This window comes from Typopeltis vanoorti, chromosome 7 (genome assembly GCF_054136105.1).
Source record: "Typopeltis vanoorti isolate ZY-2024b chromosome 7, IOZ_Tvanoo_1.0, whole genome shotgun sequence".
In the NCBI taxonomy this organism is placed as follows: Eukaryota; Metazoa; Arthropoda; class Arachnida; order Uropygi; family Thelyphonidae; genus Typopeltis; species Typopeltis vanoorti.
This window is the reverse complement of record NC_143555.1, coordinates 78,496,533-78,521,631: the sequence shown is the minus strand read 5'-3', so window position 1 is coordinate 78,521,631 and position 25,099 is coordinate 78,496,533. Positions and strand designations below refer to the sequence as shown.

The window sequence follows — 25,099 nt, the reverse complement described above, 5'->3', positions numbered from 1 at the left end:
TCCATGAAAGAAAAATCTAGCCTTCACCCCTTTCTTGATAGCATTCATTCTCAACTTCCAAGGATGCCCTCGTGTCCTTTCCCCCACCCCTCCATAAAATGAAAAATTCCATTTACTGAAATTCTGTATAGCCCTTTCAGAAGTTTGTAACTCTCAATCTTATCACCCCTCTTTCTTCTGTTTGCTAGTATCTGTAGTCTACAAATTCTCAATCTGTCTTTATAATCAGTATTCCACAATCCTGATATCATTTTAACACTCCTTTGCACCATCTCCACGGTATCAGAATCCACATGAAAATCAGGAGACCAAACACAATAGTTCAAGTGAGGCCTTGTAAGGAAGTGAAATGGCATCTATATCTTTTCATGTCCAAGTTCGTTTCAGCATTGCAATTATCCTCTGAGTTGTATGCAACATTGGATACCTAATCTCACTGAAGTGCATGACTTTACGTTTACTAACATTGGATGGACAGCCATTTTCGACGTCCACAATTCCAGCCTATTCAAATCATTCTGCAAGTGCTGCATATAAGCAGCACTCCTAATTACTTACCTATCTTTGCATCATCAGCAAATAGCTGTATGTCACGTGTTAAATCCTTCCCAATGTCATTAATGTACATATTGAATAGCAATGAACCAAGGACTGATCCTTGTGGTACACCACTAATTATGTTAAATCTTGCAGACTCACATCCCCCATATACCACTTTTTGATATCTGATAGCCATCCTCTTATCCATACCAACAGATCATAATCTAATTCCATATTCCTCGATTTATGTAACAGGCTTCCATGCTGTATTCTATCAAAAGCCTTAGCAAAATCCAAAAGTGACATTATTATAGAAATGTGAGCAAGTACTAAAACATGACTTTCCCTTAGTAAACCCATGCTGTTCATTGCAAAGTAGAGATTTTATATGAACCCATTTCTGAATGTGAGCACTAAACAACTTTTCCAAAATCTTCACCATCACTCCAGAGATACTAAAAGGTCAAGAGCTGGATACATTAGTCTTTGCACTATCCTTGTGCAATGGAAATTGCCATACATTCTTTCCTCTCCTGTGAAATCTTTCCTCTTTTGAGACTCAAATTATATAGCCTAGTCAAAGGAATAGCCACTTCAGCTGAACGCCACTTTTAGCTGTTATGAACAGGGATCTGAAAGTTGTCCAACTGGGTCATGCAGACTACAGAGGAGATTATACATAAAACCATTCAGGTAACTTATTATGTATGTACACAAATGCCAGGAGTATCAGAAACAAAGGCATTGAATTTTGCTTTGGTGAATACATTGTGGCCTCAGATTATTGGCATTAGTCAGAACTTTCAGGAGATATACGAACTGGTATTGAGATTAAGAAGTACAGTATTTTTAGGAAGGGTAGACAATACAGGAGAGGGGGGGGGGGGGTTCTGATGCCAATGATATTGGATGATTTGAGTCCAAATAGGGTGGAAAGCTAGAAATACAATATTTAGTAACAATTTTCCTTGTACCAGTGATTTTGAGGTTATATGGTGTGGATTGCAGTCTAACGAGATCAAATGAATGCAGGGTGTTGCTGCAGACTTATTGAATCAGTTATTGGTGATGATAAAATCATTGCTAAATAAACCTAATGGATACTAAATGATTAATCATCATGACTGAGTTTAATTATCCAAACATTGATTGGGTAGTAATAAAATCTCATGAGAGGAATGAATTTATTGAGCTGTTGCAACATAACTTTCATAATTTGCATGTGACAGAAGGAACTTGAGGTCAAAGAGTACTAGACCTGGTGTAAAATTTACGAGATTATGTTAAATCTTTGTTGTCTGCGCCATTGTAAAATTTTATTACGATTGTTTTATTTATTCAAACTTATACTCGATATTTCTCTTTACTTATTTAACTTTATTCTTAACAGTCATAACTCCGAGCTCTTAATACATTGCATTGCTTGATTTAGTCTGCTGTTTTTAATCCTCTCATTCACCCTTAATCCCCCCCCCCCCTTTGTCTCACGGCTGCAAATATGATCTTCACATGCACAAAACCATCAGAACTAAGAAATTGCCTCTGGCTGGAGCCAATCTCTTTGTCTGAACTACTGGTGTTTTCTAAATTGAATTCTGAAATTTTATTTGTTTTTTGACTGCGCCATCAATCGTAGATAGGAGTTGTATATCCTTCCAAAGAAAAACACTCAGCAAAACATGGAACTTTCCTCTCTTACTTATTACTAAATCCAGCAACGCAAAATTACTAATTTTCAGTCGTGGCTACTTAACACTCTAGGTCACACAGATTTGATTTTTATGAACAGTGCATTGGTATGCAGGAATCAGGCAAATTATTTTGACAAACAAAACAATTTATTCATACTAAATGAATGTACAAAAGGGCTAATACTAAAATCACAAGTAAATTCAGGCTTTATACTTCTACAGCAAATTATGCTGGGAATTATAATTAATCCTCCTAATTTAACTACGCTCACACACAATGTGGCTAAGGTACTACTTTAGCTATCATTTAGTTGTACACAGAGAAATTTTACACTTATGTTTTACACTTATAATGCTTAACACTCTAGGTCACACAGATTTGATTTTTATGAACAGTGCATTAGTATGCAGGAATCAGGCAAATTATTTTGACAAACAAAACAATTTATTCATACTAAATGAATGTACAAAAGGGTTAATACTAAAATCACAAGTAAATTCAGGCTTTATACTTCTACAGCAAATTATGCTGGGAATTATAATTAATCCTCCTAATTTAACTACTCTCACACACAATGTGGCTAAGGTACTACTTTAGCTATCATTTAGTCGTACACAGAGAAATTTTACACATGCTAAACAATAGACAGGCTTAACTAATAAACAGTATTCAGCATATTAAAATTTCACCTTATATTAATGTTATTCTATCTCACACAACTAAACAAGTTAATTCAAAGATTAGCTAAATGCCTTCAGTCCTCAAATACTTTTAACATAAAAAACTTTAGAGAAATCACCGTCACAAATTCCGCCTCTAGGAAAAAAATAGATTAAACCTTACTTTGTAATAGCCATCTAGTCCACTCTAATAGATTCTTGAAACCACTATCCACTGCTACTTTCCAATCTTGGCTACGCACGGGTACCTTTTTCCAAGATGGATTAGGTCACTTCTTCTGAGATTGTCTGGAAACTTGGCAGCTTGAAATCCGAAACTGATTTTCTTCAAAAAACTCAACCGAGTTATCTCGCACTTTGGATGTCTGTTGGCTGGAACGTGGGTCTCTGACCTTGAATCGGCTTAACTTTCCCGCACCTGGATCCAGAACAGAACTTGGGCTAGGGCGAACTTATCCTGCCATGAACATCATTAATGCCATCCTTTCTATGTGGCCATATGCAAGAAGATGATGGACCTCTACTCTGGCTTATGAAAAATCCCGTTAACGACTACGAACCATCTCCAACAATGAACACCAAGACTCTGTGTGTAAACCCCTGTGTGACCTTTTCTGGCCAATGTCTCCCCCTTTTATCTTGCTCATTTGACCTTGGGTCTTGCTACGATTTTATTCTCTTGGGTGTTTCCTGGATCTGCACCCGCCACCTTTTTTTGCCGTTGCGTTAAGGCAGGAAACTCTGTACATACTTGACCTTCACGATAGTGATTGCCTTGGGTCATAGGATAATCCGTTTGGAATGTTTCTTTGTCTGGAACTTACTTTTGTTACAATTTAATTTACACTTAACTTTCTTTGTTCTTTGCATTAATTTGGCAGTTACCTTATTTACCAATTCACTTTAAATTAATTCCATATTACAAAACTATTAAAAAAAATGCTGATTAACCACAAGTATTTTGTATGGATTTTATATCGTTTTCTAGTAAAATCGGTATATAAGGAATTTTTGAACAAAAATTCTTGTATACAAGATTTTACACTGGTTATACAATCAGATGGGGTTTCAGTTAAAGATGTGATCATTCTGCCTCCAATTAGTGACTGATCATGTTGTACTGACCTGGAAAGTGGCTAAATTTATGAATATTCTATTAAGAAGATTGCATGCAGAACTGCAAAGCAGAAATTATAACCAGCCGAATTGAGTGGTATTAAGTACTAGATTAAATCTAGTACTTAATCCCATGTTACTAGTTGCTAATGGAAAGGATTTCAGCAGTGTATGGGAAGCATTAAAAAATACATCAGTGATGCAATATCAGAATGTGTCCCTAGAGTTTGAAAATTAAACAGGGTGAGAGAAAAGCAGATTTGCACTCTTATTGAGCAAGAGATTCTTATGAAAAAGATGTGACAGAAGGGATTGTGTGGGTGTAATTTTGGGCAGTTTAAGCAGACAGTATTTGTTTAGTTTCCACAAGGAATAATAAGTGTTTGGATGGCTGTTAAGTGGTAGACAATTTATATCATCAAGTGCCATGTTGCTGCTAAGGCCATGTGGGTGTTAGTGAAGTGGACATGAAATCTTGTTTTCACAAGAATTATTAATGTTTGTGCATGCATGTTTTTATTATTATTATTTCATTTTTTGGAGGTTATCTTTAAGGTATCTTTCTACTAACTATGAAATTGTTAGGTGCCTTTCTTTTGTTTTAGATGCTCCATTTGTCACTCAAAAAACTGTTATAGAGAAACTGCTTATTTCTTGACAAAAAAAAAAAAAAAACTTCCAGGAAAAATGTTATTGCTTTTAACATTTGTGCAGTTTCCTTTACACAAATATGCCTTTTGTCATACACCTTTTTCCAAAACATTCCTCAAGATATATTAAAACAGTTTGACTTTATTATGAATTAAGGATACTTCAGATGGAAAACAAATCATATAAGTAGATCAAAGAAATCCATCTGTTTTCCTCTGCTTTTCCACAACCATGTTGATGACATCTAATCCAAGTGATATCTGAGAATAAGTTAATCTAAACCTGTGTTCCCATATTTTATTATCATTAAAAGTGTTTTCCCTCCAAAGTATCCAATAAATGGGAATCACAACAGTGAGTACTAAGGAACTGAATATGTCTGAACATAGCCAGTAAGTATTTAAAATGCATCGTCAGTTTCTGTGCTCAGTTAAATATCAGTCAAATGTAAGTACTCGTTATGTCTGCTATGTGAAGCAAAGATAGTAGCAAAAAAACTCAGTGACAGTAGATCCCTTCGAGTCCTGCCACTGCAGTGCTATCAGTCAATGACGGAACCTACCAATGATACAAAGTGTTGTATTTGTAAACTAGATATTACTGATAGGAAAAAATTTCTTAAGTGTGATTTCTCTTGCCACTGGTTGCATGCTTGCTATGCAAAAATAAGGACTTGGCACCAAAACTACTCATTGACTTCAACCAGTCTTTCTTTTGTTAACTGTGCCTCCCTTCAGTAAATCAGCTTCTGAACTTGGGAAAATGCATCAAAAGCCTTGGACTGCTCAATGATTAGCACTGTAGTGCAAGTTTACTCTCCCTTGACAACAAACACCGTGACTTCATCACATCAACATTACACGACTTGATCAAGACCAAAAACAAGAAATTCAATCTCATCATTCTGAACTTTCCTGTAGAAACTGGCAAGTCACTAAAGGACAATATCAGTAAGTTAGTGGGAGAATGCGCATTTGCTCCAGAAATATCAAGTGCCATCGTTTTGTACCCGCATATGAAAGAAAGGACAGAACAAACTTCCCATGCCTTATGAAAGTGACTTGCAATGCTGGCAAAACTGAACTAATTCCCACAAAAAAAAATGTTTTCTTCCAGTATTTGACAGTGATATAAGTTCAAAGGCACTTACCCCCAATCATGCATATGAACTCAGCCTGACCTAACCTTTTCTCAGAGAGAACAAGGATATCAACTATGAAAACAAGAAGAAAAATGCCAAAAATGGAGAGACATTTGGATCATCAACTACAAACAAGGAAAGTTGGTACAGAAATTGAGCAATTCCATTAGCTACCATGAAAACCAGTATGTAGACACTGCATAGGAAATGTGCATGACCCATGCGGTCATGCACATTTGCAGATAAATATATGCCCCACAAATCCTTCCATATTTACTTTGCCAACATCTGCAGCCTCAATACTAACCTTAATTGTGTCTGTTACTGTCTCCAGTGTACTTAAGGTTTTATTCATTATCCTGAAAGTTTGTACACCAGAACAGACTCCTGTCCCATTATCTGTGTATGCTCTCTTACTCCACTGCTTGGAAATTAGCTTATGTTCAACCCATTTCCAAGAAGGACGACAAATTACCATCGAGTTATTATATCTCTCCTCACTTCAGTTCTGTCTAAAATAATGCAGAGAATACCCAACTCCTGTGCTACCTTGAAGGCATCCATCTAATAAAAAAACTGCCAGTATGGATTTTGCCATTGCTAAACCAACAGGAGATGTACTCACGTATGTCATCCATCTCTGGATGGATAGGTGCCGTGAAGAAGTTTGATGAATCTCAAGTGGTTGCACTGGATTTCTCCAAGGTTTTTGACCGAGTCTGGCACAAAGGCCTATTAAGCATACTCCCATTGTTTGGTCAATCCCATGACTTCCAGTTGGACTCCACCTTTTTGACTGGATGTACACTGTATGTCATGATGGATTGGTCCTTATCCTCTCACTATTCAACTAATACTGAGGTTCCAGAAGGTCACCAACCAACTCTCTTTCTTCTGTATATCGATGACCTACTTCATTTGACCACCAAGCCAATGCATAGTTTCATGAATGATAGTACACTGTCATTCATGAAACTTACACTGCACAAATCACCTAAACTTACAGATCATCAAGTTCACTGCCCTCAATTTGGATCTCCAATCATTCCTCCTAGGGATCAAATAACCCCTTGTCAGTTTCAATGCTGGCAAAACTGAACTAATTCCCACAAAAAAAAAAAAAAAAAAAAAAGTTTTCTTCCAGTATTTGACAGCACTTAAATCTCAAAACGAGATTTCTCTTCTTGGAATCACCCTCACATCAAGCCTCACTTGGCATAAACACATCGCAACCATTGCCTATTCAACTTCTCAAAAACTAGGATTCTCTTTTGCTCAAGGCATTACAAATCATAAATCTGCCCAGCTATTGCTCTCACATTTGGGATGGGGGCCCTAAGAGCTCCCCAAAATACTTGACTCAATACAGAGGAGGGCACTCAGATTGATTAATAACCATCCCTTACCAACCCACTCTGCTTCCTTCCACCCAGCCATTTGGTTTCTGCAATATGCATCTTCTATAAATATTTCCATGGCAAATGTTCATATGGAATAGCTTCAATGATTCCTCCACTCTCTATTAAATCTGTTACAACATGCACAACTACCACCTAACATCCCATCACAGCACAACTCCAAACCCAGAGAACAAGTTTCTTTTTTCTTCCTTCATCCCTGCTGCATTGTGGAACAGTTGTCCCCTCCCCATGTATTTCCCAAGGAATACAATATACTGGCTATACATATCAAATGTAAACAAGTTTCTTCTTTTGCAACCCACCACCCATACAGGCCTGTGAAAGTTGACTTTCACAGACCTGTATATCAATAACAATTCAGCACATTATCATTTACAGAAATGCACAGTTAGTCTTTTCATGGGTGGGATCCACATTAATAAGAAAAATTACAGATTTCATTTTTTATTTTGATTTTCATTGGTATTTATAGATAGTATCTGAAACATCCCTTTTTAAAATCCAGCAATAATTTGGCAACATAATTAGGTTCTGTTCACCCTCATATGAGCTAGCTGGGTGACAGAGTTTTCTCCCTCCAAGTCATACTGTATAGAGAACAAACACAGTTAGCAGGCAATACACTAGTTGCATAATTCTAGTTGCTTTGGTCATAACTCCAAACACTCCATACCTTGACATATAAGATCATAGCAAAACTAGTCCACATTCTCTGTATCTATGGAATATCTGGAACAAATAAATAAAAATGATTTATTTTTCACTCTTATATATGCATCAAACTAGCAGCTGTTATACATTCTCCTAGGAATAAACTCCATCCTTGGAAACATTTGAAATTTTTGGCACTGCAAGTGCTTACTGCATGCAACTTAGCCCTGTGGGCATATTTGCTATAGCAAATTTCTTTTAACATAGCACTGCGCCTATGGTTTTGGTCGGAACTTTTCAGTAGTTGGTTTTTAATAAGTTTGCTACAGCAAGAGTCAATAACTTAACCGGCTTCTACATCTGAGAGACTATTTTTGGAGTTGGCAACAGCAAATGAAGTACTTTCTAAGCCTCAACACATATGGCTGCATTGATTTACCAAATATTTGGGAAATATTAATTTTAAGACTATCTTCTGCAAATAACTGTGGAAACATTTTAAAATTAGAATGGATTAGTTCCTTAATGAATTCTGATTTTGAAATGTTTCCACAGTTACTTGATTGTATTCTACCTCATTATAATTGTTTTTTGTACTGTGAGGATTCTTGTTTGAAATAACAGTTTAACAATTATCAGATTTATTTTATTCTTGTGTAGTGTTGTGAATATTATTAAAAGTTAACAGGAATAATTCTCAACATTTAAGCCTTTCTACACAAGCCCAGATCTTAAAGAAACATAACATAAAAATTGCTTCTACTCCTCCAAAAACAGTCTTTGTTATATTAGTCACTAAATGCCACTTCACCAATGGGTAAAAAAAGCCAGAAGTTAATAAAATGTATTGCACTTGTGGAATTTGTTATTGTTATGTAGGCAAGATGGATTGCTTGGGAGAAATCTGAATGAAAAATGTATCCAAGATGAAGAGGATTACACAAATTAGCAATTTACACAGTAAGCGAAAAACAAACATTTTAAAGCAGCATTGGAAATTATTCACTCACCCCTTCAGTGCACGCAGAGCCAAAATTTAATATCCATTCAATGCAGCCCACTTTTATGAAGCAGCATACCTTAGCAACAGTGGGGTTGTGAAAGGCATTATATCAACAACTTCAATAATGTTTGCATTTAACATCAGTAATATATACTGTTTATCATTATACTGGAAGCTATTTGAAAGTTTTTACTCTCGAATAATATAGAAATTTTTCTCTATATTTAAAGTCTTTTCTTTTTGATATGAATTTTTTGTCAAAGGGATCCTGAAGAAGCAGACCGAAGAGTATCCAGAAATAGTTTAATAAATTCAGTTTAATAAATGTATATTGTTAATGTGGAGATCATCATCAAAGTACTGACATGTACCCTCAAGGAGTGTACTTCTTATCTACAATTTTCCTCCAAATCAATCTCTTACCTGTCAAGACTCCAATATTATCAGATCTTATATTTCTAACTTCTAAGGTACTTTTTACTGTATCAATCCACCTATATCTTGGTCTTCCTCAGGATCTTTTTCCTGCCAACCTGGTAGAGAACACTTGTTTTGCTAATCTTTCCTCTCCCATTCTGTTTAAATCACCACTAATTTTTATATTTTGATATTAGCTCTGTTAATAGATTCCTGGATGCTAACAATGTTCAAGTTCTTTCCTAATATCCTTGTTTTTAATATGATATTGCCATTTATGCCATCTGTTCATACCCCTAATCTTTCTCCCGACTCTTATATCTATGGTCTCTAGTCTTTAGTCAAGTGTTTTATTTCTAATCCATCTCTCAGATCAATAAGTTAAAATTGATTTGAACACTGTCTTTCTTGTATACAGCTAATTTAATGTTTTGACTAATTTCTCTCTTATTCCATATAAATTTATTCAGTTGACTTCCTACATACCAGCTTTGTTGATTCTCTTGTCTATTTCCATATTTATTTTTTTACTAAATAATTTAAGGAAATTACAATGTCAACTAGGATATACATTAAAATAAAGCCAAAATATTGAACTATATTAAAATTTATATTAATGTATATCCTAGTTGACGTTGTAATTTCCTTAAATTATTTAGTAAAAAATGCATAACCAACGTCTAAGCCTTTCCATATTTAATTTACCATCTTCACTAAAAATCTTGCCTAAGTAGCTGAAATGTTTTACTTGCTCTATAGGTTCTCCATTCACAATGCAGTTGATATTTTTAATGCTTCTGCCTATTTTCATTGTCTTGTTATTGCTGACCTTCATACCAAATTCAATTTAGTCAGGGAATCTTGCAGACTTTTACTGGATTTATTTAGAAGTATAACATCATCCGTATAAAGTAAAGAGTTGAGATTAACATCTCCAATTTTTATATCAGGTTTAATACCACTTTCCTTCATGATATGATCTATATAGATAACGAATAACAGAGGGGGATAATGTACATCCTTGTCTGACACCAGATTTAAATTAAAACATCTTCCTATAGTTCCTTCAATTCTAACTGCTGACTTACAACTCAAATAAAGACTAAGTATTGCTTGATGTATAATTCCCCATCGACACGATATAACTGTAGCATTTTGAGGACCTTGGTGCCTTGTCATATGCCTTTTCCAGATCTACAAAACAAATACAGATCTTTGTTATATTCCCATGATTTCTCAACTAGTTGTTGTAACATGAAAATTTGATCTTAACAGCCTCTTTTTATCCTGAATCCAGCTTGTTTTTCACTAAGTTTCCCTTTCACAATACTTCTCAATGGTTTCTCAAGTGTACTTGCATAAATCTTACTAGGAACACTCAGTAGGGAAATACCTCTGTAATTCTCACATAGTTTTAATTACTTTTTTATATATGGATAGAATAAGAGCTCTACTCCAATCATCTGGAATTCATCCCTCTGTCCAGACCTTCTGAACTATGCAGTGCAGTCACTGTAAGGCTTTTATACCGCCATTAATTTATATGTATAATTTTTTACATTACATTCAAGTATATGTATGTATTCCTGATTGCATGCCTGTTGAGTATTTTTTACCACTGTACTGTCACTGCTTGTTTCATTTAGCAATTTTTCAAAGTAATTACTCCATATATCAAGGATATCTTTTTCTCCAGTATTCATATCATCTCTAATTCCTTTTACAGCACTCTTTTCTCCATTTCTGAGCTTTTTCAACAACCTCCAGAATATCTTGCTACCTTCTTGATATTTATTTCTTACTAAAGTCTTCCCATGACTTTTGTTTAGCTAGTTTTACACAGTGTTCAGCTTTCTTACATTTGTTTCTGTATTCTCTAAGGGCACAATCCGACTTTATTGAAAATGCAGGCTAGGGCACAACCTTGCCTGTATTTTCCAGGAACTTCTTTCCCTTCACTGTCTCTTTAATTTCCTGTGTCCACCATGGAATTCTGGTTTTTCTATCCTTGCAGACAGCCTCACCACATGCCTCTCTGGCTGAATCAATGTGTTCTTCAGGGCTTGCCACTGAATCTCCAAGATTTGGTTCTTGTTCTCAAACTCTTTCATTTTTTTCTTGAATAATGTGTAATTAATTAATTAAATAATAAAAAATAATTTATTTATTTCAGTCTACAGTTCACATCTGAGAGCTGCTAAACTTTTATTTGCTTTAAAACTTTCTTCTTTTCAATATTATTTGAAAAGAAGAAAATCTTTTCTTTTTTTCCTGCTCAAGACTAAATGGTGATCACTTCCAGTTTCAAATCCTCTGTACCCTCTAGTGTCCTGCACCAGTGAGAAAGCATTACTATTAGCAATAACATAGTCAATGAACCTTTTCTTATTCCTTGCCTGTTCTTCTCTCCATGTGAATTTGTGCACATTTTTATGTTGGAACATTGTGTTAGTAATAACCAGTCCATATCCTGAGCAGAAATTCAATAGGTATTTGCCATTATTATTAGTTTTGCTCTTTTCTCCAAATTTTGCCAAAATATTTTTGTATGTCTGACAGTAATTTCTTACTCTGCTATTTAGATCCCCAACAAAGACCAACTTTTCCTTTTTCATTGTTTCAGTTGTTTTCTCTAAAGCCTCAAAAAATTCCTCCACTTCTAACTTAGTAGAACCATCTGTGGGACCATAGGCACAAATAAGTCTAATTTTCCAGTTCCCCATTCTGATATTTGCCCACATCATTCTACTTGATATTGCCTGAATATAACATTTTCTATTTATTGCTCACAAAGATCTCACCAGTTTTGTCTTTTTTTGTTTCAGTCACCATTATTATGTTGATCTAGTACTTATTCAATTCCTCAGCTAGCTGCATTTCTTTGCCATTCAGGCTTACCTTCTTATGTTGATAGTACTGATCTTGAACTCTGGTGATGCTGAGTTGTGGTGTGTTTTGGAATTTGTTCCAGTAGCTGACTTTTCACTGTTCGCCCTGGTTCCTTGGCAAAAACAACTGGGACCTTGTTTAACCTGGCTACACCCCAACTGGAATGAAATTCTGTCATGTTGCACCATCATTTTATATTGTGGTTTAAGCCAATAAGGATACAATTTGGTCAGCTAAATCACAAGTGCACCCTGTTAGGTATTTTTGTTCGTTCACTATCCAGGTAGATACCTAACAGGGTTCACCACAAGAAGGTGAGAATTAGACATTAGGTTAGAAACCTTGGTCAGTTCTTCGCATTCTTTATAGGCTATATGGAAGTTTCCTCTCAGTTATACGGCTTCGACCCTTAAGCACCCTTATGTGGAGATACAGTATTATTTTGAAGCATAGAAAATGGTCATAGAAATTAAGAATTTTATCCTTGTTTTCATCCATATTTTATTCTTGCCAAGTGCATACTCTCCAACCTAGCAAGGAAAGCTGCTACAGCTACCTCAAATCCAGAGGTAGCTGTAGGATTTGAGAATTTTATTTTTCTGCAGAGAGAAATTGAAATCAATTAATTAAATCACAAGCATATTGCTATTTGATACAATTTTGTTTAAAATTATTTTTTAAAGTAATTTTTAAATTTAAACTAGTTTTTAAATAAGTATTTTAAATAATACTTATTTAAAAATGTATATAAATTTGTACATTCAATACATTTCATGTAAACTAGTTTCAAATCATGAAATGTGATACTTTCTTGGGCAGCATTCAAACTAAAAAACAATAAATAAATAAAATCAGATGTAACCAATGGCATTTATCAGTTCTGTTTAAAAGATTCAATTTATATATTTTCTGAATACAGACACTTCACAAATATTTGTCATATATTTTTTATGAACATTCAAGTTTTTTTTATACTAATCTGCCATTTGTAATATTTTATACCCCTCAGATCCACAAAATGTAAGAATATTGAGATATGAAGATCCCATTGCTGGACCACGCCGCATACCATTGTTCAATCAACCTGAATTTGGCAAAATTGAGATCCATGCTGGTGCTAGATTTATAATCAACTCTCAAGAAGGAATACTTGAAGTAAGGGAAAATGGATTGAAATGGACTGTAGGAGATCAGTTGGTATATATGGTAAAGTGAAGAAGAGTAAATTAGGTTTCTACTCTATTTATTATCCTCTGTGTGGATATTTGAATTTATTAGTGGGTGTAAAAAGTTTTTAATAAATTAATCTCTTCATATTTTTATCATATTTATTTTATTTATAATATTATTTGTAATTATTATAACTGCTTGATTTTCTTCCTATCTCTTCTTTCCTTTAAATCAGAGAACCATCCATTAAATTTGAATTTTCAGTAAAGGATTGAGATAATTAGGAAAAGGAATGAATATTATGTCATTACTCACAAGTAAAAATATTGATGGAGTTATTACTCAAATTACATCAATCTCTTTGAGTTTGTGCATTTCAACAGAATGATAGTCCATCATAAAATCTTGTAAATTTTTCATAGTGGCAAACTTGTTAGTAACTATGCCTTATCTTAAATTTAAAAAAATGAAATAAAAAATAAAAAAACATCTAACTATTAATATCTATTATACCAAGAAAGCCTTCCTATTGCTCAATAGTTGAGTGATTTTTATCACTAACTTTCAATTCTAGGAAACTAGTGATTAAATAAATATAATTTCTTAACTATACGAGTCTTAACAAGATTAAATACATAATGTGGTGTTGTTACAGACCCTGTGGATCGATTGCTGGTGATGAAGAAATGATTCACCAAATAAATATGAGTGTGAAAAGAATAATCATAATAGGAGATTTTTATTATCTGAACATTGATTTGGGTAGATGTGAAATCACATGAGAAGAATGAAACTGCATTTATTGAGCTGTTGCAAGACAACTTTCTCAAGTAGCATGTGGGGGGGGGGGGTCAGTCAAAGATGTAACTATTCTGCCTCCATTTGGTGACAGTGATCATGTGGTCATCACTTGGGAAGTAGCTAAGTTTGTGAATGTTCCATTCAGAAAAGGTTACATGCTAAACTGTAAAGCAGGAAATTATGGCTACCTGAGGAGTATGCTGGGTTCAGCACCATGGTATTAGTTGGATGGGAAGGATATCGACAGTGCGTGGGGGGGGGGGGGGTAAAAATACTTAAAAAATGGTGCAATATCGAAATGTGTTGCTAGAGTTCAGAGAATAAATAGAGTAAGAGTGAAATGGATGTGTAATCTAATTAAGCAAGAGATTTGTTAGAAAATATGATGTAAAAGGAATACTGTGTGCATGATGTCATTTATTAAAATTATAAGCAGAAGGTCACAAGTATTGTATGGAAAGCTGAATATGAAAAGAAACTGGTTCTGTAAGTTTAAAGACACCCCAAAAGAATTCTCTCGTTATGCTGCAAGTAAAAGAAAAATTAATTTGAAAGAAGAACTGCTGAATGCAGTTGGTATGTGGGTGACTGATGTCGAATTGATTGTTCAACTAATGAGTAGCCATTTTGCTAAAAGCTATCAATCTGGTATATGCAACATTGAACTTTCCTCATGTATATGAGGAGGAAGTACTATAGCTGTTGCACAAACTGAAAAAGAATTCTGCAATAGGAACTGATGAGATATTAGCACAGATGCTAAAAGAGTGTGTTCAGCTGAAGTGGCTATTTCTTTGACCAGGTTATATAATTTGAGTCTCAGGACAGGGAAGATTCCACAGGATTGTAAAGAATATGTGGTAATCCCATTGCACAAGGGTTGTGCAAAGGCTGATGTATCCAACTATCAAATGTAATCAATATCACAGGAGTGGTGGTGGTGATGAAAATTTTGGAAAAGTTGGTTAGTGCTTGCATTCAGAAATGCGAGCCCTAACCTAGTCAAATGGGTTGGCAGAGAATCTCTACTTTGCAATGAACAGCATGGGTTTACTAAAGGAAGGTCATGTTTTAGCAACTTCCTCACATTCTATAATAATGTTACCACTGAGTTAGACAAGGGGAATGGATACATCATGATACTTTTGGATTTTATTAAAGCTTTTTACAGAATACAGCGTGGATACTGTTGCGTAAATTGGAGAATATGGGATTGAATTATAAACTTATAATCATAAGATAAGAGGACGGCTGGCTGACAAATATCAAAAATTGGTATATGAGAGTGTATGAATCTGCAAGATTTAAGGTAATCAGTGATGTACCTCAAGGATCAGTCCTTGGTCCATTATTATTCAACCTGTACATTATGTACAGGAAATAGCTGTACATACAGCTATTTGCTGATGATGCAAACATGGGTGGGGTAAGCAGGAGTGCTGCTGATATGCAGTACTTGCAGAATGATTTGAGTAGGGTGGAATTGTGGGCATGTGAAAATTTGCAAATGGCAACTACATTTATTAGCATTTCAATGTTAATAAATGTAGTTGTGCACTTTGGTGTGATTGGATATCCAATGTTGTATTATATTGGTGGGATTATGCTTGAAGAAACTGATGAGGCTATGCATCTTGGAGTTTTAGTAAACAGGAAGATGAAGTTCAAGGGTTATATAGCAAAAATTGTAAATTCAACTCAGAGAATAATGGCATTGTTGAAACGAACCTTGACAAATAAAGATAAGGAAGTCATTTTGCCTCTTTACAAGGTCTCGATAAGACCTCCCTTGACTAATGCGCAAAGGTCTGGTTTCTGCGGTGATTGTGATACCATGGAGATGGTGCAAAGGAGTGTTAATCCTGATAAAATCAAGATTGTGGAATACTGATTATAAAGACAGATCGAGAATTTGTAGACTGCAGACACTAGCAAACAGAAGAAAGAGGGATGATATGATTGAGAGTTACAAACTTCTGAAATGGCTATACAGAATTTCAGTAAATGGAATTTTTCATTTTATGGAGGGGTGGAGAAAGGACACAAGAGCATCCTGGGAAGTTGAGAATGCTATCAAGAAGGGGATGAGTGCTAGATTTTTCTCTCACAGAGTGTTGTGTGATTGGAATGGATTGCTGTTGGATGTTGTGTGAAAGCAGTTTGAATGAATTCAATATGAAATTAAATTTCATATTGAAAAGAAGAACATGTAAGAAAGTTTTAAAGCAAATAAAAGTTGAGCAGCTCTCAGATGTGCACTGTAGACTAAAATACACAAACATTATTCAAGAAAAAATGAAAGAGTTTGAGAACAGGAACCAAATCTTGGAGATTCATTGGCAAGCCTTGAATTAAAAATTGATTCAGCCAGAGAGGTATGTGGTGAGGTTGTCTGCAAGGATATAAAAATCAGAATTCCATGGTGGACACAGGAAGTTAAAGAGGCGGTGAAGGAAAAGAAGAAAGCATATCAAAAGTTCCAGGCAAATAAGTCAGATTGTGCCCTTAGAGAATACAGAGACAAATGTAAGAAAGCTGAACACTGTGTAAAACTAGCTAAACAAAAGGCATGGGAAGACTTTAGTAACAAATAAATATCAATAAGGTGGCAAGATATTCTGGAAGTTGTTGAAAAGCTCAAAAATGGAGTTGTAAAAGGAATTAGAGACGATAAAGGTGACATGAAAACTGGAGAAAAAGATATCTTTGACGTATAGAGTAATTACTTCAAAAAATTGCTAAATGAAACAATCGATGACAGCACAGTGTTAAAAAAAAAACCGACCAGGCAAGCAATCAGGGATACATAAATATACATGAAGTAGAAAAAGCCATCAAAAGCCTGAAATGTGGAAAGGCAGCAGGAGTAGATGATATTTGACCAGAAATACTCAAGTATGACAGTATAAAAGTCTTACAGTGGCTGCACTGTAAGACTTTTATTAACACTGCATTGTTCAGAAGGTCTGGACAGAGGGACGAATTCCAGATGATTGGAGTAGGGCTCTAATTTCTCTACTGAGTGTTCCTGGTAAGATTTATGCAAGTATACTTGAGAAACGGTTGAGAACGATTGTGGAAGGGAAGCTTGGTAAACAACAAGCTGGATTCAGGCCAAATAGAAGCTGTCAGGATAAAATTTTCATGTTATGACATACAGGTGAGAAATCATGGGAATCTGTATTTAAGTTTTCTAAATCTGGAAAAGGTATATGACAAGGTGCCAAGAGAGCATTATATTAAGTAATACTTAGTCTTTATTTGAGTTGTAAGTCAGCAGTTAGAATTGAAGGAAGTACAGGAAGGTGATGTAATGTTAAATATGGTGCAGATAAGGATATATATTATCCTCTCTGTTATTCATTATCTATATGGATCACATTATGAAGGAAAGTGGTATTAAACCTGATATTAAAATTGGAGATGTTAATCTCAGCTCTTTGCTTTTTGATGTTATACTCCTAAATAAATCTGCTACAAGTCTGCAAGATTCCCTGACTAAATTGAATAACTGTTGTAATAGATATATTATGAAGGTGGTCAATAATAACAAGACAAAGACAAAATTGGAGATGTTGATCTCAGCTCTTTGCTTTATGCAGATGATACTATACTTCTAAATAAATCCGCAACAAGTCTGCAAGATTCCCTGACTAAATTGGAGATGTTGATCTCAGCTCTTTGCTTTATGCAGATGATGCTATACTTCTAAATAAATCCGTAACAAGTCTGCAAGATTCCCTGACTAAATTGAATAACTATTATAATAGATATGGTATGAAGGTCAGTAATAACAAGACAAAGACAATGAAAATAGGCTGAAGCATTGTGAAGGAGAACCTATGTGTTATTATTATTATTCGTGACACCTTCAAGGAGTCTGAAGACTCGTTGCGGGAGGACACCTACTGTACAACTCTCCGTCTCCACCACTACACCTAACCTCTACTACCAATCATCTACATCAACGCTATCTACTGCATATAGAACAAGTTAAACATTTCAGCTACTTAGGCATGATTTTTAGTGAAGATGGTAAATTAAATATGGAAACAGACAACAGAATCAACAAAGCTGGTATGGTAGAAAGTCAACTGAATAAATTTATATGGAATAAGAGAGAAATTAGTCAAAACAATAAATTAGCTGTATACATACAAAACGCTATTCAAACCAGTTTTAACTTATAGATCGAGAGCTGGGTTAGACCAAAGACTAGAGACTGCAAATGTAAGCATCCTGAGAAGATTAGAGGCATGAACAGATGGCATCAAAGGCAATATCATATTAAAAACGATATTAGGAAAGAACTTGCCATTGTTTAGCATCCAGAAATATGCTAGCAGAGCTAATCTCAGGTGGTATGGTCACTTAAACAGAAAATGGGAGAGGAAAGATTAGCAAAACAAGCATTCTCTGTCAGGTTAGTAGTAAAAAGACTCAGAGGAAGACCAAGATATACGTGGATTGATACAGTAAAAAGTGCCTTAGATGATAGAATATAAGATCTGATAATGTTGGAGTCTTGACAGGTAACAGATTAATTTGGTGGGAAATTGAAGATAGGAAGTTAGTAATGATGCAAATTTTTCATGTTGCACTATCCCGAACACCCCTTGAGGGTACATGCCAGGAATATGATGATGATCAGTGATATCTTTTTTTTCCCCCAGTTTTCATTTCACCTTTATCATATCTAATTCTTTTTACAGCACTCTTTCCTCCATTTCTGAGCTTTTTTAACAACCTCCAGAATATCTCGTCTTGCCACCTTGCTTGCTACTGAATCTCCAAGGTTTGGTTCCTGTTCTCGATCTCTTTCATTTTTTCTTGAATAATGTTTGTGTATTTTAGTTTACAGTTCACATATGAAATATGAAAGCTGCTCAACTTTTATTTGCTTTAAAACTTTCTTACACGTTCTTCTTTTCAATATGAAATTCAATGTTATCCTGCTCAAGACTAAATGGTTATCACTTGCAATTTTAAATCCTCTGTACACTCTAGTGTCCTGCACCTGTGATAAAACATCACTATTGAAAATAACATAACATAATCAATGATACTTTTCTCATTCCTTGCCTCTTCTCTCCATGTGAATTTATGCACATTTTTATGTTCGAACATTTAGTTGTGTTAGTAATAACCAGTCCATGTTCTGAGCAGAAATCCAACAGGTATTTGTCATTATTATTGGATTTACTCTTTTCTGCAAATTTTCCCAGAATATTTTTGTCAGACGATCATTTTCTACCCTGCTATTTATCCCCAACATGTATCAACATTTCCTTTTTCATTGTGTCAGTTGCTTTCTCTACATGAGTGGTTTTTAACCTCGACAGTAAGCTTTGTAATAATACTAATATTAATAATATAATAAAAGCAAAAAACTCCGTATTTAATTTAACATCTATATTTATATTGTATTTTTGAACACTGTTCAGAATATTGTATGTCTGGCAATGCTATTAAAATTTATTTGCTACTTTACTTATTTTTTAGAATTTTTACATTGAAAGTTAAGTAATTGGGCCACTTTTTGGTCTGAATTTTTCTATGTTGAAAATAATTACTTAGGGCTATTTTTTAGCAGAATCCCCTACTTTTGTAAGCTTTATCTGCTGCTTTTCCTGACTCCTATCTGCCAACCTAACAATGAAAAAACGAATTTATAATTTCATTCCAGCGATGCTCCTGCATCATTATCCTCATCTCAGTAGTGGTTCTCAGTAAGATCTGCAAAATACCCTCCCCCCTACATCTGCAATCTTCTCTTGATTCGAAGAAAAACGCAGACCAGCGAGGAAGAGTTTTCGTTTTGGGAAGAGATAGAAGTCAGAGGGAGCTAAATCTGGGGAATAAGGTGGATGTTCCAACAGTTCATGGTGCAGATCCCTTAATTTTCCCATTTGTGGGCAGGTGCATTATCCTGATGAAAGACGATTTTTTTCTTCTGCAAACCGGGTCTTTTCTCACGAATTTTTTCGTCTGATTAAAAGATTGGAATAATATTCCCTTATTGTTTTACCCTTTTCAAGATAATTAATAAACAAATGCCTTTAGCATCCCAAAACATAGATGCGATGACCTTTCCTTCTGATGGAACCAACTTTTCTTTGGCACTGAACAACTGGCTTCTGTCCACTGTTTTGACTACTGTTTGGATTCTGGTGTGTAATCATGAATCCAAGTCTCATCCATATTAATAAATCAATGCACAAAATCAGTTTTATTCTTGTTAAAACGCTCCAAGCACTGTTGAGAAATTTTCATGCGAGTGTGTTTTTGATCTGCTATGAGCAAGCATGGCCCCATCTTTCACAAAGCTTTTTCATATGCAATTCTTCATGCAAAATCCTACACGTTCTTTTGAAATGCTTATAGTCTCAGCAGTTTTGTGCACTTGATTAATGATTTCTGGTGTTGTTACACTTTTTGGACATCCTTCAAGTGGATCATCTTCAAGGCTGGTATGGCCATGTTTAAACTTGGTAGCTCATTTCTTAATTGTTGAAAACGAAAGATAAGAGTGCTTATAAACTTTTATGAACTTCAAATGAATTTCTTTTGGTGTTAAATCTTCTTTTACAAAGAATTTTATAACCGCACGATACTCAATTTTATCCATTTCAAGGTATACAAATAACACTTTTGCTTCAGACAGCTGTATAAAATAAACTACTTGATAGAATGACTTGCAATTTTTCATGGATGCTTATGACAGATGTACCAACCTAGAAAAAAAGAAATCTTTCCAATAGTGTTGCCATCTATGATTGAGGCCGAGAACTTTTCAAACCATCTTCGTACTTTCTCGAATTAAAGACTAAATTTAAAAATCGTCCTGGACTTAAATGGTTGGTCGCAGTACAGAAGTAACCAACAAGAGAAGGGACTTGTGTCTTACAAACTTTCAAAAATAATTGCCAAATGTGGAATGCCATATATGATTGGCCCAGGTAAAAGTAATATTACGCTGTAGATTCCTTTCAGCAGTTGTTCATTATCAACAAGAATTAAAGAAATGGCAAGGGACATTGAAAAAAAAAAACTTTGTGATGATTAAAAAAAACCCATAGAATTTTCTTTACAACTCGGATGAGAACTTTATGTGACAACAAAGTTTTTTTAATGGCCTACGTGCGTTATACTAATGCAGAAATTCTTTTGAAGAGTTTTTATTTGCTGAACAACTGAAAATTGACACAAAAGGTTCTACAATTTTTAAGGTTGGTAAAGACTATATTAATGCTAAAAACATTCCTGTCACAAATATTATTGCATATGCAACTGAAGGAGCACCAGCTATGATTGGTCGTCACCGAGGATTTATATAGCACATTTAAAATAAAAGTAGTTCCAAATATCATTACAATTCACTGCATTCTTCATAGTCAGCACTTAGTTGCAAAACATATTAGTGGGAGACTACGTAAAACTTTGGATGATGTTATTAAAGGCAGTGTTTTGCAGCTTCTTTACCTCATATCCTGGCTGTATACATTTTTGCTCGATTCAACAGAGACAAAATCTTACATGAGATTGGTTGTTGGCAATGAATGATGTACAGCAGGGGTCTTCAATGCATGGCCTGCCAGCCATTTTGAAAAAATAACTACTTAACATTAAATTAAATAAAAAATAATTTCAATGAAGCCCACAGGCCACTAAGCTATACTGCAGTATTTAGAATTGTAAGATGCTTTCCAGACTCACAAGGAATGCTGTGCATACATGCTTCTTCGGCCATCTACCAGGGCCAAGCGTTACTTAAGTACTAGTACTAACATCGCAGGTAGATGGCTGAAGCAGTAGTTCGAGTGTGCTGTCTAGTGCCTTCCAGATACATCTCGAAGGTTCTCGATACTTTATTTTCACATAATAGAATCTCATCCACAGTCAGTCGTGAACAGTGTGATATTCGTGTATAAGTGCACACAGGTTCGTCGTGTCAGCCATAGCGTATTGTGGTTTTATATTGCCAAGACTTTTTTCATTAGTGTGAGACATTCATATTCAGTGGATAATAAGTGTTTAATTTGTCGTGAGTCAGTGTCAGTATCAAAAGAATACAAAGCATGTGTCCAATTTCGATCACCTTCAAGGGTGGCTTCGTGTGGACAAAGTGAACTGTCTCCAAATGCCAGCAAGGTACGTTTAAAAGGCAGAGGGAAGAGAGTGAAGCATACTCAAAGTAAGTTATGTAATAATATAATATAATACTGAAAAAAGGGGTGCTTAAGGGTCAAAGCTGTATAACTGAGAGGAGACCTCCACATAGCCTTTAAAGGAATGCGGAGAACCGACCAGGGCTTCTGACCTAATGTCCGATCCTCACCTTCTCGTGGTGCACCCTGTTGGGTATCTACTTTGATACTGAACGAATGAGGATGGGCTGACAATTTGGGATTTAGCCGACCAAATTGTATTCTTATTGGTTAAACCAAAATAAAAAATGATGGTACAACATGACAAAATTTCATGCCGGCTGGGGCGTCGCCCGGTTAAACAAGGCCCCCGTTGTTTTCGCCAGGGAACCAGGGCGAACAGCGAAAAGTCAGCTACTGGAACAAATCTGAAAACAAACCCCAACTCAACATCACCAGAGTTAAAGATCGGTACTATCAACGTAAGAAGCCTGAATGGCAAAGAAATGGAGCTAGCTGAGGAATTAGATAAGTACCAGATCGACATAATAGGGGTGACTGAAACAAAAAAGACCAAAACTGGTGAGATCTTTCTGAGCAATAAATACAAAATGTTATATTCAGGCAATGACAATCAAGGAAAAGAAGGAGTAGCCATAGTATTCAACACAAAATACGAGGCTAATCTTCTTGAATGGCAGGCAGTCTCAAGTAGAGTAATGTGGGCAAATATGAGAATGGGGAACTGGACAATGAGACTTATTTGTGCCTATGGTCCCACAGAAGGTTCTACTAAGGTAGAAGTGGAGGAATTTTTTGAGGCTTTAGAAAAAACAACTGACACAATGAAAAAGGAAAAGTTGGTCCTTGTTGGGGATCTAAATAGCAGAGTAGGAAATGATTGTGAGACATACAAAAATATTTTGGGAAAATTTGGAGAAAAGAGCAAAGCTAATAATAATGGCAAATATCTGTTGGATTTCTGCTCAGGACATGGACTAGTTATTACTAACACCATGTTCCAACATAAAAATGTGCACAAATTCACATGGAGAGAAGAGGCTAGGAATAAGAAAAGTCTCATTGACTATGTTATTGTTGATAGTGATGTTTTCTCCCTGGTGCAGGACACCAGAGTGTACAGAGGATTTGAAATTGGAAGTGATCACTATTTAGTCTTGAGCAGGATAAAATTGAATTTCATATTGAAAAGAATAACATGTAAGAAAGTTTTAAAGCGAATAAAAGTTGAGCAGCTCTCAGATGTGAACTGTAGACTAAAATACAGAAATTATTGAAAAGAAAATGAAAGAGTTTGAGAACAGGAATCAAACTTTGGATATTCAGTGGCAAACTCTGAAGGAAACATTGATTGATTCTGCCAGAGAGGCATGTGGTGAGGTTGTGTGCAAGGATAAAAAAATCAGAACTCCCTGGTGGACACAGGAAGTTAAAGAGGCAGTGAAGGAAAAGAAGAAAGCATATCAAAAGTTTCTGGCAAATAAGTCAGCTTTTACTCTTACAGAATACAGAGACAAATGTAAGAAAGCTAAACAGTGTGTAAAACTAGCTAAACAAAAGTCATGGGAGGACTTTGGCAAGAATATAGAAAATAAATATCAAGAAGGTGGCAAAATATTCTGGAGGTTGTTGAAGAAGCTTAGGAATGGAGGAAAGAGTGCTGTAAAAGGAATTAGAGATGATAAAGGTGAAATGAAAACAGGAGAAAAAGATATCCTTGAAGTATGGAGTAATTACTTGGAAAAACTGCTAAATGAAACAAGCAGTGATGACAGCACAGTGATAAAAAAACACTGACCAGGCATGCAGTCAGGAATACATATCCATACTTGAAGTAGAAAAAGCCATCAAAGGCTTGAAATGTGGAAAGGCAGCAGGAGTAGATGATATTCGACCAGAAATGCTGAAGTATGGTGGTATAAGATAAGAGTCTTACAGTGGCTGCACTGCATAGTTCAGAAAGCCTGGACAGAGGGAATGTTTAAAAATGTTTAAAAAACTGAGTGTCTGGAGTAGCTGTAGCACAACATGTCGAAGAACTTGTCAGTGACATTGAAGGAACTTTAAAACAACGGTCATCCAAATTTATCATATTCACTTGCTTTAGATAGAGCAAAGATGTGAAGGATACAGCACAACTGGCTCTCTTTGTCCATGGCATTGATCAACAATTTAATGTGGTAGAAGAACTGCTAGTACTCGTACCAATGAAGGGAATGACGAAAGGCACTGATATTCTTGAAGTTGCCAAGAAAACACTCCAGCATTTCGACCTCAGCTTAACCAACCTCGAGCGTGTGGTAACTGATGGTGCCTCTGCTATGGTGGGAAAGAACGAAGGGTTTGTTGCACTGCTACGGAAAGAACCTGAACTAGAAGGAAAAGATTTCCTCCATTACCACTGTTTAATCCACCAGAAGAATTTTTGCACAAAAACTATTGGATTTGAGAATATCATGAAAGTTATTGTGACTGTCGTCAACATCATTAGAGCAAGAGAATTGAATCGTGAATTCGAAGAGTGTTGGAACCAAGAGTGAGAAGCGGATCACGTCGATGTGGTTTATTATATATATTTCGTTGGTTGAGCAGAGCGAAGGTTCTTAAAGGAGTCTTTGACTTAAGGAGCAAAATACAGCAGTTCATGCAAACCAAGTGGAATCCGATTGCGGAATTTAATGATCCGAAGTGGATGACAGACTTTGCCTTTGTGACCGACATCTCGTTGCATATGAATGATCTAAATACACATGTTGCAA

General features: G+C 35.4%; 1 protein-coding gene across 2 annotated transcripts in view; it reads left to right on the top strand.

Annotated features, from left to right (window-relative positions):
* The window catches only part of LeuRS (Leucyl-tRNA synthetase), a 388,197-nt gene extending 374,674 nt beyond the window's left edge, over positions 1 to 13,523 (top strand). For both annotated transcript variants that reach the window (XM_090395982.1, XM_090395980.1), the window contains one exon: positions 13,211 to 13,523. In XM_090395982.1, the coding sequence (XP_090252108.1) occupies positions 13,211 to 13,416 (206 nt within the window). In that variant the 3' untranslated portion in view covers positions 13,417 to 13,523. The remainder of the gene's footprint in view (positions 1 to 13,210) is intronic.
* The last annotated feature ends 11,576 nt before the right edge of the window (positions 13,524 to 25,099 follow it).